The 15,864-nt window shown below is 59.1% G+C and overlaps 1 protein-coding gene across 1 annotated transcript in view; it reads right to left on the reverse strand.

Annotated features, from left to right (window-relative positions):
* LOC141956714 (uncharacterized) overlaps positions 1-3,899 on the reverse strand; it is a 34,144-nt gene extending 30,245 nt beyond the window's left edge. The window contains exons 1-4 of the mRNA XM_074897517.1: positions 3,862-3,899; positions 3,484-3,610; positions 2,753-2,869; positions 783-2,382 (exon numbers count right to left, since the gene is read on the reverse strand). Coding sequence (XP_074753618.1) covers positions 783-2,382; positions 2,753-2,869; positions 3,484-3,610; positions 3,862-3,885 — 1,868 coding nt within the window. The 5' untranslated portion in view covers positions 3,886-3,899. The remainder of the gene's footprint in view (positions 1-782; positions 2,383-2,752; positions 2,870-3,483; positions 3,611-3,861) is intronic.
* Between the last annotated feature and the right edge of the window lie 11,965 nt (positions 3,900-15,864).

The raw sequence follows: 15,864 nt of genomic DNA on the forward strand, positions 1-15,864 counted from the left end.
TTCAACTATAACAAACACGACAGCCCGTTTTACAGGAAACCCAAAAACCTCCCAGGGCCCCGCAGATGCCCCAGCTGCATGGCACAGCCTGCATTCTGGCACCCCACAGTCTGTGGCAAGAGGTGTGGCACCCCGGGGTGGGGGGCACCTGAGGTAATACAGCAGGGCCAGGCTTTTTTAGGTGTTTAAGGCAAAGACTGGAGCAGAATCACCTCTCACCCCCTGTGAGTTTTGGCCAATCCCCCCCGCTGGGGATGGAGGCCACTGGGGACAGACCTCCACTGTCCCCCTGCACCACGGAGCACCACTCTGGGAATCTCTCAGGCTGGGAACAGATGGGGAGCTCACCTGCACCACAAAAGTTTTGGGGGGCTGGGGCCCTGGCGCATGCCCTGGGGTGGGGGGTGGCACAGGACAGGACTGTCCCCTCCCCGGGGCTGCAGCGGGAGAGGGGCTGAGAGCTGCAGGGACCGGGGGCTGCCACGCCGGGCCAGGCCCCCATGGAGCCCCCCAACTCGGAGTCACCTCAGCTTCATGGGAGCAGAGCCCAGCTTCACCCCAACTCTGCCTGTGGACATCTCTGGGTCAGCAAAAACTGGGGTGGCCCCTATCTCTGCTCCTGGCAGCCCCTCCACCTCCCCCACCACCCTCAGACCCAACCCCTGCAGCCCCGGACAGGGCGAGGGGGATGCAGCAAGGTGCTGCTGCCCCCCGGGAGGTGCCACAGGATCCATCCTTCCTACTCTCCGCAAGGCCCCAGCACACGTCGACCTCCCACCTACAGCAGCATGCCGGGCACGTAGCCGGCGTGTGCCGGGAGCGCGGCCTGGGCGGCCTCAGCCATGACAGCCATCCGCAGTGTGCTCTCGGTCTCCAGCAGCCGCTCCCAGTGGTAAACCAGCCCGTGGAACTGGCACCACTTCATGGCTGCTGACAGCCCAGCCAGCGCCTTGGTGGCTGTGACCTGGCTCCCAGCCTCCAGCTCCCCCTCCTCCTCCTCTTCCTCCTCCTCCTCCTCCTCACTGGCAGCCCCTGTGTCCCAGCAGCCCCGTTGTCCCCGCAAGCAATCCTTGCCCGCCGTGTCGCCCACAGCTGGCTCTGCCGCGTCCATGCCGACGAAGGCCAGGAAGTCCCGCTCGGTGATGAAGGGCGGCCGTGGCACATCTGCCAGTGGCGCCGAGTCGGCCTCCCGCTGCTCCAGCGGCACCAGGTGGAAGCCAGCTTTCCGGAAGCAGCTCCGCACTGTGGCTGGCTGCACCGATCTCCAGGCCTTGTGCAGGAGGTAGATGGCATCCAGCAGCGTCACCTGGCCGGCGATCTCAGCTACACGCCCTGCCCGGGCCAGCGCCGGGTCCTGCGCTGCCCGGGCCAGCACCAGCGCCCGGTAGTGGCCCTTCAGGTTGGGGATGATGCCCAAATCCATGGGCTGGGCGACACTGGAGGCGTCGGCGGGGAAGAAAACCAGCCTGATGTTGTGCAGCTTGGTGCTCAGCTCGGGGGGGTGGGCACTGCTGCGGCCCACGAAGAGCACGACCCTGCGGCAATGGTGGCGAAGCTCCTGGTCCCACCGCAGGATCCACTCCTGGAAGATGCGCGCCGTCACCCAGGCATTGCCCGAGCTGGTGTAGGTAACCGGCAGTGCCCGCAGGTCCTTGGGGAGGCAGCGCAGCTGCCGGCTCCTGCCCACAACCAGCAACTGCCGCTTCTCCGTGCCGGTGTGGTTGGCACAGCAGAGGACAGAGACACGGTCCCTGGCCTTCGTGCCGTCCAGCCGTCGCAGATCCCCGGGGGCCTGCGCCCTCTCTGGGTAGCCACGGTACAGCAGCCCCGTCTCCTCCGCGCTGAAGACATCATGGGCGTGGTAGCCAGTGAGGAGACCGGGCAGCACCTCGCTCAGCCAGCTCTGGGCGCTGCCAACATCTGCATCCACCTTCTCTCCCTGGTACCTCTTGAAGACGATGTTGTGGCGGGTCTTCCAGCGACACAACCAGCCGTCAGTGGCCTCGAAGTCCCGGCCCAAGCTCTGGGCCAGCTCCTGAGCCTTGGCCTTCAGGATGGGCCCCGAGAGGCGCTCGGCACGGGCCAGCGCCTGCTGGAACCAAGCAAAAAGCACATCCTCTACCTCGCCGCCTTTGCCCTCCCGCTTGCGCTTGCGCAGCGGGTTGGCATTGGTGCGCCAGTCGGCCAGGATCTGCTCCCGGCGACGGCCGATCCTGCCTGCCTGGCTCTTGGAGATGCCGAAGAGCTTGGCCACACTGGCCAGGGAGGCAGAGGGTGACTCCAGCGCCTGCAGCAGCTTCACTCGGTCAGCCAGGGAGAGCTCCTTCCTCTTCGAGCCGGTGCCAGCAGCACAGCTGGAGAGCCGGCACCCAGGGGACACCGCTGCAAGAGATGTCCCTGGTTGGGCGCCAGGGCAGAGTCCTGCTGCCCTCATCCCCTGGATGTTGCCCTCACCCCCCACCCCCCCACCCTTCTGCTCTCAGCCCCCCCTGGGAGGGGAGTGAATAACACTGTACCCATTCACAAATGGGGAACCGAGGCACACAGGAGCTTCACCCCCCGCCCCCAGCCGCAGCACTGGCACCATGGCCTCACCAGGCACTCACCATGTGCGCCCATCCCTGACCGCGGCCTCTGCCCGGATCCTGCCCCATGCCTGCTGCCCAGCACACCGGCTCCTTGCTGGCAAGGGCTTGGCTTGGCTCTGGGCTGACAGAGCAGCCAGCCCTCGCCTCAGCCTCACCACACTCACCTGTGCTGGGGGCTTGCGGGCTCCCTGTGATGGGCACAGTCCGGGGGTCCCCCAAAAGCGGCTCTTCTCCTTGCTCCAGCTTCAGGACGACCTCCGGCTTGGGGCCAGCCGAGCCTGCTCCAGGGAAAAAAGGGAAGCTCTTCACTGGCAAGTGCCACAGAGACCCTGCCACCACGGCCGTAACACTCCGACGTCCCCAGTGGGAGTGGGGGGGAATTCCCCTCCACTCTGTAGCCCCCCATGAAGCAGCCAGACACCCCTGCAGCCTCCATGGGCACCCCTCTGCCATGTCCCTGCCAAACCTCATCCTCCCAGCCACCACCATCTCCCCTGCTCCGTCCCTGTCAGGCTCCAGCTTCTTCCTGTGGTCCTGGCTCAGGGAGGGACTGTTTAATAGCAGCCCCCCGAGATGGGCCCAGGAGTAGAGGGAGGGTCAGGGGGTGGCTGGATGTTGGGGCACACAACATCCCCCTGGCCCTGAGATAGGTCCCTGGGGTGGGGTGGGGAAAGGACGGGATGGAACGGAATGGGACGGGATGAGGATGGGACGGGACAGGATGGGACAGGGATGGAATGGGACAGGGATGCGATAGGATGGGGCAGGGATGCGATGGGATGGGATGGGATGGGATTGGATGGGTATGAGTTGGGGATGGGGACAGGTCCCAGGGATGGGGTTGGGATGGGATGGGACGGGACCGGGATGGGACCGGGACAGGGGGGGCCCTTACCCAGAGAGGCGATCAGCTGGTAGTTCTCCATCATCACCTCCTTGTAGAGCCCCTTCTGCCACCCCGCCAGCACCCTCCACTCCTCTGCCGAGAAGTAAACGGCCACGTCCTCAAAGGCCACCGGCTCCTGGAAAACAGCCGGAGCCAGCCCGGCTCAGCACCGGGCAGGGGCTGCGGGGCCGGCGGGGGGGGCGGCGAGGGTGGTGGCCGGGGCGGACAAAGGCGGGGCGCTGAGCCGCGTCCCCGCCGAGCGGGGCCCAACAAAGGGCCGGGACGGCGGCTGCCCCAGGGCCCGCTCCCCGGTAGCCCCCCCCCGGCCTCCCCCCCGGCCCCAGCCCCGCTCCCGCCTCCCCCCGGCCCGGCCCGGCCCGGCTCTACCCGCGGCGCGGAGCCCGCAGCCATCTTCCCCCGGAGCCGCCGCCCGACGCGGGGAGGAGGCGCCGTCGGGGCGGGGGGCGGCCCGGCCGGGAACAGGCGGCGGAGGGGCCGGTCCTGAGGGCCACAGGAGCGGGGGGTGCTGGGGCACCGGGAAAGCTCGGGGGAGGCGGGGTGCCGGGGGAAGGGGTGCATGGGGTGGTGGGGATGCTCGGAGGTGCGGGGGCGGTGGGAGTAGGGATCCAGAGAACTGCCCACTTTCCTTGCAGATTATTTACTTACAACAACACATGATGATTTCTGAACGTTGCCCGAGAATCCTGCTTGCCCAGACTGTTGTGTGGATTCAGTGTAGCTCACCCAGATAGTTCGGGGATTGGCTGTGATAATAAAGTAGCAGGTAGCCCGGGGGTATGAATTAAAAAGACAGCTCACTGATAGCGGATTCAAAGCCCTTAATGGGCACTTAGGCAAGCTGAAACCTGAACAAAAGGACTCAGAGATGCTGTCTAGAGAGGATGATCCCGCCGATTTAGGAAGAAGACACCTGGACTTTGCTTCACAGCGCATGCCCTGGAAAGACGTGAAGAAGACCACGTACTTCTCCCCTTCAATAATTATAATAATCACACCTATTCCCCGAACTAATTGTAATAACCCGGCCTTTCCTAATGAGTATGTATACTTTGGTGTAATAAATATTTGGCTACTTGCGGTGGGCAGCTTTGTGGAGAAATCCCTTTCACCCCAGCCGGAATAAACATACCTGCTTTATAACTCTCTCAAAGTTGTAGAGTTTGTTTCCGCGTGTCAGTACCAGGGGAGGGTGTGCATGAGGTATTGGGGTGCTGGGGATGCTAGGGGGTGCAGGGGGTGCCAGGGGAGGTGGTGCATGAGGTGTTGGGGTGCTGGGGATGCACTGGTGCTGGGGGGGGCACTGGGTTCCCACTGGAGCTTGTTATCAAGGTGCCAGGGCTGCGGGGCAGCCCCATGCTGGGGGGACAGCAGTGCCGGGGTGCTGGGGGTGCATCCCCACCCACAGACAGCTGCTGGTCCTGCTGGGTGCTCAGGAAGGGTCACACTGGGGCACAGCCCCAGCCTGCTGCCCCCCCCTCCCTGGCAACCCTCCCTGCCCACACCCCCAGCCCTGGCATCGATGTTTGTCCCACAACGAGGGGGGCCCTGCTGCGGGTCAGGGGTTCCACTCCACCAGCCCCACAGTGCCAGGTGCAGCACAGCCCTGGCACCCCAGTGCTGTGACCCCCCCATTCCCTGCCCTGGTGCTGAGCAGGACCCTGCCTGCTCCTGCAGATCTCCCTGCCCTGGCACAGGGCCTCCCCTGTGGTGACCGTCCCCTGCCGCAGCACCCACCACATCCCCCACCCCTCAGCTCAGAACCCAGTGTCCCCTGGCCTCCATTTCCCCTCCCCAGCAGACCCCCCCCGGACCAGGGCAAAAAGGGCCATGTCCATCCCCAGACGGAGCTGAGGGAACAGTCCTGGGAGCCGCATGGCTGCCCAAGGAGGGACACTACCATTTGGGGAAAATAAATCATCTTCTGCATATAGGTCAAACGTCTAAAAATGTTGCCCAGGAGACACTCGGAGCCTGTAATGAGAAGGAAATTAATGAGCCCAGTGGCCCTGGGGAGGTGAGGAATGCTGCACAGAAGGCAAAAAAACCCTGCCATGTTTGCCCAAAGGAGCAGGGAGCCGAAATGTGCCGCATTTCACAGGTTTGACCAGGACGGAGCAGGCCGTGCTCTTCAGGGATCTCCGGTGACACGGCGCCCAGAGCTGTGCTGCCAGCAGATGCACCGTCCTCACAACCTCTCAGCTCGTGCTGTCCCCTGTCCTGACAGTCCGGGCACTGTCCCGACAGTCCAGGCACTAACTAAACTAAGCCCTGAAATCATAAATCGAAGGTTGGTGGAAATAGAATTGAAGCTGCTGGGTCACTCGCGGCATGGGGACAGCAAGAGCTGTTCCCCGTGCCAGCCTCAGGGCTGGTGCTCTCAGGAGCTCGCCGTGCAGCTGGACTCCAGTCCCTGGGGGGGAGCAGCGGCCAGGCTCGGCCAACCCCCTCCCCGGGACAAACTCATCCCTCCTTCGCCCTGAGCAGCTCCCTGCTGCAGCCACTCCCACCTCTCCCAGCTGAGTGAAGGGCTGGAGGTACCAGGACCAGCAGCCTGCACCAGTGGTTCACCATCCTCATTTGGGTGGTGACATGGACAGGTACCCCTTTTTGCTGTACTCTGCACTCCTCACCCCCACCTGGTACAGCCCCGCCACCACCAGCCTTTTGGGGAGCCCCAGCAGCGTGGCTGGAGGGGGGTCTGGGGCTGGGGCAGAGCCCTGGGCCAAGGGGGTTCTCCCGGAGAGCTGTGGGTGGAGGATCCTGGTGCCCGCGGCCCCAAGCCAGCAGAGCCAGGAGCTGGCAGCGCTCCTCCGGGCACCGGGACCACCGCAAAATCCCCCCCTGGGGGTGGCGAGAAGCCAGAGAGGAGCCTGACAGATGGGGAAGCTGTGAACACCCCCTCAGCACAGCGCAGGAGGTGCTGGGAGAAGGATTTTCCCGGCCCAAGGGAGCTGCGAGTGACTCTCTGCAGGCTGCGGCCCACGGACCTGCTGGCACAGGCCACGGTGACACGGGGACACCAGCATGTCCCACAGCCCTGCAGGAGGCTGCCAGGGCCGGCACAGACATCTTGCTAATGCTCCCGGTATTCTGTCACCTTGTCAGGGTGGGGGAGGGAGGATTTGGCCCCCCTGTGTCACATCCCGCTGACCCTTTGCCCTCAGTGGCGGGGGGTTGCCATGAGCATGGGGCTGCGCCTGGGGGAGCTGGAGCTGCGCTGCCGCCAGAAATGCGGAAAACACAGAAAAGGCTTTTTTTCCCTGAATTTTTCTGCCAGAGAGAAGGGAAATTTCGCAGACAGCTGCAACAACAGCCCTTTGAGATGCCAACCCTCAGCTGCTGCGTGAGAAATCCCCACCCTGGTGCACCCCCCCCCAGCAGCCGTGCCATGCCGTGCTGTGCTGTGCCATGCAGTGCCAGGGAGCAGGGGCACCTGCTGACGCAGCAGGGCAGAACCGGCAAGCTTTGATGAGAGCGGGGCTGGCTACAGGCCAGGGGGAAGGTTGAGAGCCATGTCTGCAGGCCTGGCATTGAAATGTAAAATAAAGGAACAGGTGAGGGGGAGCACAGGGGTGAGGATGGCCCATGCCAGGCACATGGCATGGTGTTGGCAAAGCCCAGTCACCCCCAGTATGGCCCAGTATGTATGGAGCAGCCCCACACCCACCCCCAGTACGGCCCAGACCATATGGAGCAGCCCCACACCACCCCCAGTGTGTCCCAGTCCATACAGAGCAGTCCCAGAGCCATCCAGAGACACCCGGAGTGTGACAACCCGAGGCACCCCTGCCATCACCCTGCAGTCACCCACAGCGTGCAGCCCCGTGGGGGCCCAGAGCCCCCCTCAACCACTGGAGGGTGAAGTGCTGCTTCTAACAGCCGTGCTCACCACACAGCTCCCCTCCCCTTCGCCGGAGGGGGGGGCTGCGGTCCATATGCTGCCCTACTTCACACCAGCCACCCACTGCTGCGCTCCCAGGGTCGGATGGGAGCTCCCCGAGGCCGACAGATGTACTGTGGCCTGGAATCAGGTTCCTGCAGCTGTGACCGGCACCACCAGGCCGCCCGGTGGTGAGTTGAGGATTTTTGAATTATTCTCAGCTTTTATCAAGCAGGTCAGGTTGCTTAAACATCCTCGGGGTCTGAGAAACGTAAACCCCAATAGCCGGAAGCGTCACATCAAGCAGAAAGAACCATATTGCAAACGTTCACACTCATGTGATATCATCGAGGAGGAGCAACCCCCCCCGCCCTCAGTTTCACAGGCAGCCTCACGTCCCCCCATCTGCCTGTGACCCCCCGCACCAGAGCCGTCAGGGAGGGTGACGACGAGGAAGGAACAGGGGCAGGCGGATTGGGAGAAGCCAGTGCTCAGCACCGTGGCAGGAGCGTTTCCAGGCCAGCGCTGGGGCGGGGGCCGCTGGGGATTTATGCCGGTTATTACACAGACGCTTCCCCTCCCAACAGTTTCTGTGCCACCTCCGAGCGTGACACACACCCCGGCCCCAGGTGGCTTTTTTTGGGATGCCCTAGTTGTGCTACCATCCCGCAACGTGCCGGGTGTACACGTGGTTCGGCCGCCAGTAACCAGGCCAAGAGCTGGTCAGACACGGAGGGAACGGCAGGGGTGGGAATGGGGAGCACGGGACTGTGAAGGGGGGGGCTTGCTCAAGCAGGAACACTCATTTCTGCTTTATGACTCAAAAAATCATGAAAAGTCCAAAACTCACTTTCTTCTTCCTTTGCCCTTGGGAATGAATATATGAGGCTGGAAGACATTTTCCCAATTATATTTCTGGAACCAGACCAGAGCTGGAAGGGCTGGGGGAGTTTAAGACACTGAAGAATGTCCATCATCCTCTTCTTAATACCCTTAAGGACACAGATTTCTGGGTCTCCAATTCCTTAGTGCTAAAAATTACAGCGATTACTTCACAGTGAACCAAGCACTGAAGGAAAAGGAGAGGCTGGACACGGCTGGCCCAAAGGCACAACCTGGTACATGTGAAGCGAGGCCTCTGCACAGCCATTTTGCAGAGCATTTGTCACTCAGAATGACCCACAGGCTCTTTCGGGTGATGGAGTGGAGGTCTGGAAAGGACATTTCTTCCGGTTTTTGAATACGTTGAAAAATCAGACTGAAAAAAATCAGAAAAAATGGTTCATATTGGTCAAATAATCCCAAAGGGAATCAAACACAGACAGTGACGTTACAGTGGGTTACAGGGTCCCCCAGTTCCACTGTCAGCTTTCCCCAGCAGTAGCCCCCCGTTTACTGGGGACACTGCACAGCCCTCTGTCACTGGAGCCAGGGGACTTGCCCTGGCACAGGGGAGGCTCCCCCCAGCAAGCTGCCACCTTTCCCTAAGAACACCCAGTTCCCAAAGCAGCTGGTGCCCAGGGATGCTGGAAGGACTTCCCAGTCTGCTGATCTGTGGAGGAAAAAACCCAACAAAAGTCTTTATGATCACCCCAAAATTTTTCATGACACATTGTCCCTCATTTGTATTATTTTGGCACTGCCAGGGTTAACCACAGAATCACAGGAAGGTTTGGGTTGGAAGGGACCTTAAAGACCATCCAGTCCCACCCCTCTGCCATGGGCAGGGACACCTTCCACTAGCCCAGGTTGCCCAAAGCCCCGTCCAACCTGGCCTTGGACACTCCCAGGGAGGGGGCAGCCACAGCTGCTCTGGGAAACCTGTGCCAGGGCCTCACCACCCTCACAGGAAAGAATTTCCTCCTTATCTCTAATCTAAATCTGCCTTCTTTCAGTTTAAAACTGTTACCCCTCATCCTATGCCTATCCTCCCTAATCAGGAGTCCCTCCCCAGCTTTCCTGTAGCCCCTTTAAGTACTGAGAGGCTGCTATTAGGTCTCCCTGGAGCCTTCTCTTCTTCAGCTGGACAACCCCAACTCTCCCAGCCTGTCCTCACAGGGGAGGTGCTCCAGCCCCCTGATCACCCTCATGGCCTCCTCTGGAGCAGACCCTTGCAAGATGTCCTCCTCCCAGCACCCCCACCACAGCACACAGCCAGGAGAAGCCCCTCCGTCACCGTGACAGGGGACAACACTATGGGACCAGCTACAGCAGTACTGAAGACATACGGGATGGCAAAGCCTGCGGTACCCAGTCCCTCTGCTCGGGGCAAAGTCACATCTCACACAGGGATATGAGCCTCGTGCTCAATTCACGTGGGGTACCAGAGAAGAAAAAGAGGAGGACAGAGTCACAATCAGCAACAAAAATAGATTGATTGAATGAAAAATTCCTAAGTTGTTTCAAAATTCTTTGTTGGGTATTTTTGGCCAAGGATGACGCTTCCCTGCCTCCCACACAAGCGAGATCCCAATTAACCTTTGTGCAATTAGCTTTCCCCAGAAGACGAGATTCCGTTATGTGAAAACCAATTAGGGTATATCTTGGAGGGATGCCACAGAGCATCGCATCCACGTACTCACTCGGACACGTCACCTCATCCTGCCCGGGATCACACCGGAGATGCTGCGGGCTCACCGCGGCGCCCGCTCAGCGTAGGCACCCGCCGCGAGGCAGAGCCAGGAGCCACTGTGGGGCTGGCAAAGGACGTCTCGCGGGCGAGATCCCGATGGATAAGCCAAGCGCCGATGTCGCAAGGACACCGTGTCAGACAGAAGGGCCTGCACAAAAGCAGAAGGGCTTGCTCTGGAGGCTGCAAAGTCCAGAGGGGAAAAAAACCCCACACACTTAGAGAATTGGAAAAAAGTAGCTCTTGACTATTCATTCACACTTGGAGAAGAACTTAAAAAGACAGAGGAGACAGTGACAAAACCCCTCGGTGACACAGATAAACTCACAGCTGGCAGAAGGTTATGAAGGTCCAATCTCCACCTTGTTTGCATACACCGAGACCTTCCTTTGAAATTCTGGATGGAGTTTCCTCAGCTGTACGTGTTACTGTACTGACACAGGATGGATAAAGCTAAGGGAGGGCTCCACTGTACCCGAAGGCAGCGTGCGGGCAGCCCCTGTGAGAGCCGTGTTGGGCAGCATCCCCTGGGGCTGCAGAGCGCGCTTTCACTCCCAAAGATAACCAGCTATGCTCAATTGATTAAATAATCTGGTCAGCGCAGATGACATAAAGGGCTCTGTTAGTGACAAACGGCAGAAATGAGGCAGCCTGGGGCAAGCTCGCCCACCACCAGGTTTCACTGTTACAGCCCGCGGGACAGTCTGTCAGCGGGGAGGAGCTGTGGCATGAAGCCGGTGCACAGGACTGGGGTGAAGACACCCCAGGGAAGCTGCAGACAGGGACTGTAGTAGGCTGGAGGCAGCCTGGAGTGCGCAGGCTCTCTCCAGAACCTACTGAGATGCAACCAGGAGGCTCTGCAAGTCCTTTTATGTGGCCGAAGGGGAGAGAAGGGGCAGGTTTAGCAGTGTCCGCACCCAAGGGTTGGGTAGGACTGATCCTGCAGCAGAGAAAAGAGCCTGTGCTGTGAAATGGAGGAGCCACGGATGTAAACTGACACGCTACAGCCTGGGGCAGCCGAAGGGGAATGCTGTGCTTGCAGGGAGAGGAAGGCTGGGCTTTTCAAAGTGCTTATCCCGTTTTCTGCAGCAGCAAGGGCGCTGCCCAGCTTGGATGATTTAGTAGCTGCCCTTCCCAAAGCAGGCCTGTATGCCTTAAAAGGAAACATCTCTTTGGTGAAACACTGAATCTGGGCCCCAAAAAGAAGCATAAACTCATAAAAGGCCTGAGTAATGGAAGCTTTTCTCTTAAAAGAAAGGAACAGCTGGCGGAAGAGATGAGGGAGTTTGCAGGGCCATTGTGTGTTTTGTTATTCTTTTGATTACAAGGTTTTTGACTGCAGTTATGGAACAGGCGGAAAAAAAGTGCATCTGGTGTGAAGGCACCAGCTGGAGCAATTCAAACCCTCCTCCAAAGAGGGAGAGCTGAGAACTGCAGCAATCACACTGCACTGTGAGCAGAGGGATCGGCTCCGAAGGGCGGCGTTAAAGGAGACTGCTTCACGCCTCGCTGCTTTAAAAGCACCTGATGTACGTGGCACGGTGACAAAGGCAAAGGACAATCAACACTGTTTCGTGCAAAGCAGGAGTGAAGTGCAGCCTCTCAGGTCTAAAGGAATGGTTCAGGAAGAAAAAGACGCTTGTTAAGACATGACAAAAAAAACCCATTTCTGTTGCTTGGTGGGTACCTACTTTCCAGAAGGCTGCTTTAATGTTGGAGGGGGATGATTGCCAACAATTTTGTCTCAAAACCAAGATACAGGTCTCCTGCTAAGAAATACAACAGCTAAAGGTCTCACAAGAAACACAGCAGAGTTGTCGAAACACGCTTGAAGCTGTCCAGACACGTCCAGCCCTTGTGTTTGCTTTTCACAGGTTGCACTGCAATCCAGCCCCTTTGTAACTAAAATCTTCAAAACACATTCTTCCCCTCCAGCCTGCTCCAACGGCACTCCTCGCCGTGATTGCAAAGGGAAAGCGGGACGATGGCCGAAGGCCGTGGAAGTCTCGCAGAGATTTATTTTGAGATGTCACGTCTGATAAACCCCTCTGCTCTGAGAGTTGGTGGCACAGGCAGGCACGCGGCCGGTGGCACCCGCCTCTGACTCAGCGGTGAGAGGGCCTGGGAGCTGCTGGCTGACACGAAATCAGTCTCTGGAGACATCCACAAGCGCTTCCTCTGCAGGAGCTCTCCCACGGGGGAGGAGTGTGGCACATGTATCCACAGGAAGCCACACAGCACGTTTCTTCTCTGGTTTGTCACGTTGTCAGAGCCCCTGCGTGTGGCCACACAAAGCCCTGAGGTAATGGACGATGGCTCCCTGCCCCGTCTCAACAGGGGAGCAGCAGTCAGGGCAAAGAGTGTAAAAAATGAGAGGGGGTCAGAAAGCAGTGCAGATGTTGTGAGTCACCCGAGGCAGAGGGAGAACAAGAATGTCCCTGCACCACTGTGCTCACCCAGTCCTTCAGCAGGGTGAGCACTCCCAGGCCCTTTCTCCGAAAAGGGATCAGCTGAAACAGCCTCTGTGTGAGGCTGGGAGGCTTCTACTCCAGGGAAGAAGTTGTCAGGAAGGTGAAGGAGCTCTGCTGGGTCACAAGCAGCTGGTGAGGGTGGAGGAAGATTGTCTGTCTGTTCACTGTCTCTCCAACATCAAGAATAAGCACAGGAACGGGGGGCATCAGATGAAGCAAGCAGGATCCCACTTCAAAACTCAAGAGGAGAGCACTATGTTCAGAGGGGAGAACCTCACTGCAGGCTGGTAACGATGCCAAGGTGAGTGTCTGAGTAAATCTCACCCCAGTGACACCACAGATGTGTCCAGTGTACCTCTGGCAATAGCGAGCAGCTGCTTTTGCTGAGCATTTTGGTGTCTCCAGCCTCTGCCTGTAAAAGGGGCAGCCGTTTAGAGGCTGTGGAGCTGCTGCCACCTCCATCGGAGCATGGGCTCATCCCAGAGGCCAGGTTTATCTCAGGCTCCAGCAGAGCGAGGATCTCCCCAGATCTCGCCACCACCAGACCACACATCCCCTGCGAACACAAAGCTTGATGAGAGATGTTCGTCTGGGTCACCTTCACTGTCGTGATAATGGCCTCACTGTGCTCTTCACTAACGGAAATAACAGAGCTGGGCACGCCGTTGTGGTTTAAACCTGGCTGGCAGCCCAATGCCATGCCGCTGCTCGCTCGGCCTCCCCCACCCCAGGGGAGAGAGGAGAGAGTTGGAGGGGTAAGGGTAAGGAGACTCGTAGGTTGAGGTAAAAACAATTGAATAACTGAAATAAAATTCAAATAATGATGACAATAATAATAATGGAAAATACAAATGAGTGATGCACAATGTGATTGCTCACCACTCGCTGACCAATGCCCGGCCCACTCCCGGCTAGGGATCCCAGAGGAGAGAGAATCCTGAAACCACAATCCCGGAAGCCAGAGCGCGCTTCCCGATCCACCTTCCTCTATACACTGAGCATGACGCTGGATGACCTGGAATATTCCAGCAGCCAGTTTGGGTCCGGTGCTCTGTCTCTGCTCCCTCCCATCTCCCTATGCACCTGCACTGGGCAGAGTACAGGGAGTTGCAAAGTCCTTGATTTCTCAGCAACAACTGAAAAAAATCAGTGCGTTATCAACATTATTCTCATACTGAATCCCACGCTGAATCCAAAACACAGCACTATTGGAGCTACTATGAAGGAAAAAAATAATTAGCTCTATCCCAGCCAAAACCAGGACATGTGTAACAGTGATGAATTCTCTCATCTTTTCCCTGGGGGGACATACCGTGACAGGGCACCAAAAAGCATCTGCAGGAGCGTCTGGGATGTGACTGGAGGGGATGCCTACACCTGCTGTGCCCCGAAGGTGAGGGTGAGCTGCTGCAGGACAGAGCAGGAGCACGATGGGGGTGCTCAAGATACTCTTCCTACCCCCTTACTGCTGCTCCAGGAGACACAGAAGACACACTGTCCCACTGTGTGTCTACTCAGACTGTGTGTGGAGGCTGTTAAATAACCCGCTGTGCTGCAAAATACGATTTTCTGCTCTCTACAAACCCCATTCTAGCTCATTTCCGGGCAGAGCAGTGTAAAACCTTCAAGACCAACCCCCCCCCCCACCGCAGCGGACTCCCTAACCTCTGCAGGCTCGAGGAGCTCCATTTAACTGTGGGGTTTATCCGGCCACCACGGCCATTTACTTAGTACTCACTTTTCTCTTGTTTCTCTTCTGGCAAAAGCAAGTTCGTCAAGGCCATGAGCTCTGCCCCGGTTGCTGCCCAGCAAGAGGAAGCAACGGCCTCCGCTCTCCCATGGCCATTTATCACCTGCATGTGGCTGATAACTTCATCTGCCATGAAACATAAACACCCGCACAGAAGTTTTGTTTCAAAAGCTCCTTTGATTCCAGACATCCTTGTATGGTTTCCTTTTATAGAAACAGAGGAATTTTCCTTTTAAAACTAGAACAGTTTTCCAAATTCTCAGTAAAACTGAGTTTATAACCCAGCAGCTGGTGCAGATGGCTCTGCAGGAGCAGCGATGGTGAATGTTCCCGTACTCTGGGAGCACATCGGGGTCACATGAGGGATTAGTCTCAGCATCTCAGATTTTAAAACTCTGCTAAAGCACTCTACAACCACGGCTTTGGCTCAGTATTACCAATAAAGTGGCAAATATGAGGCTTTTAACAGCCAAGCAGGTTTAGGGCAAGCTTCTGTTGCTGCCAAGATGCAATTCAAACTCCCAGTGGGGAACTGTCACATACACACCGAGCCAGCCTGCTGCTCCACATCCACGCCTGGCAAAACCATTCTGCTTCTAAAAGGTCCTTGTGCCCTTCCGTGTCACGGGCGATTGCACCTGGCCTGCCCGCCACCTCCCTTGCTGTCTTCTGGGGCTCTGCCTTTTGAAGAGCTCTCCCAAAACCACAAGCTTTGCTGGACTTGCACGCAGTTTTCTTGAGAGACACGCCGACCTTCGTCGAGGCCATGGTTACAGCAATCCTACGCCAGCGCCCTGTAAAACTCCCCTGTATATCATGGTAATTGCTACTGCGGAGGACAGCGCACATCCTCCGGGACTCCTTGCACAAGCACCAGGGTGCAGAAACGGTTCCTTCCAGGACTTCACCCAGGGGCAAGTAGGCTCCTGCTTCGAACAGAGTAGAATCATGGTGTGGCCTGCGCTGGTTCCTCTTGACTCCCCTCAGCCCCTCATCACTACAGAAAGCCGCCCCCAGCCCACTCTCCGCCCTCAGCAGGGTCTACGGACCCTGCAAACGCTGCCGAGGCTGCCAGGCCATCCCCGCCGGGCCTCCTCCTGGGGATGCAGGCAGGCCTGCCCCGCCGGCCCAGCCCAGGCCCTGCTGGGCCTTACCCGCTGGGCAGAGCCCTGCCTTCCACCGCAGGGGCTCGGGCTCGCGGTGCCGCTACTGGCGGCGCTCCAGCCAGAGGGGGGTCGCCCCGGGACGGTAACCCCCTGCGGCGGGGCCGGCCGGAGAAGGGGCCCAAGCGGAGAGAGTGGCGGCTGGGCCGCGGGGGTAACGCAGCGCCCGGCGCCGGAGGGCGGCCCTCTCGACCAGGCCGCGTTGCCATAGCGACAGCAGCCGCTCTAGCCGACCATAGAGCGGCGGCCTCGCGACCCCTGCCGGGCCGGCAGAGCGCCCCGCCCCACCGCGGGGCGGTGGCGGGGGGGTTGCTATGGTGACGGAGGGGCGCGGGGGCGTGGCCGTGGGGGCGTGACCGGGCGGGACTAACGGAGGCGTCGCCATGGGAACCGTGCGGGACGGACAGGGAGGGGAGGTGTTGCCAAGGGGATGGAGGTGTGGGGGACCCGTTGCCATGGGGATGGGGTGTAGCTTT

Source organism: Athene noctua, chromosome 2, assembly GCF_965140245.1.
Source record: "Athene noctua chromosome 2, bAthNoc1.hap1.1, whole genome shotgun sequence".
In the NCBI taxonomy this organism is placed as follows: Eukaryota; Metazoa; Chordata; class Aves; order Strigiformes; family Strigidae; genus Athene; species Athene noctua.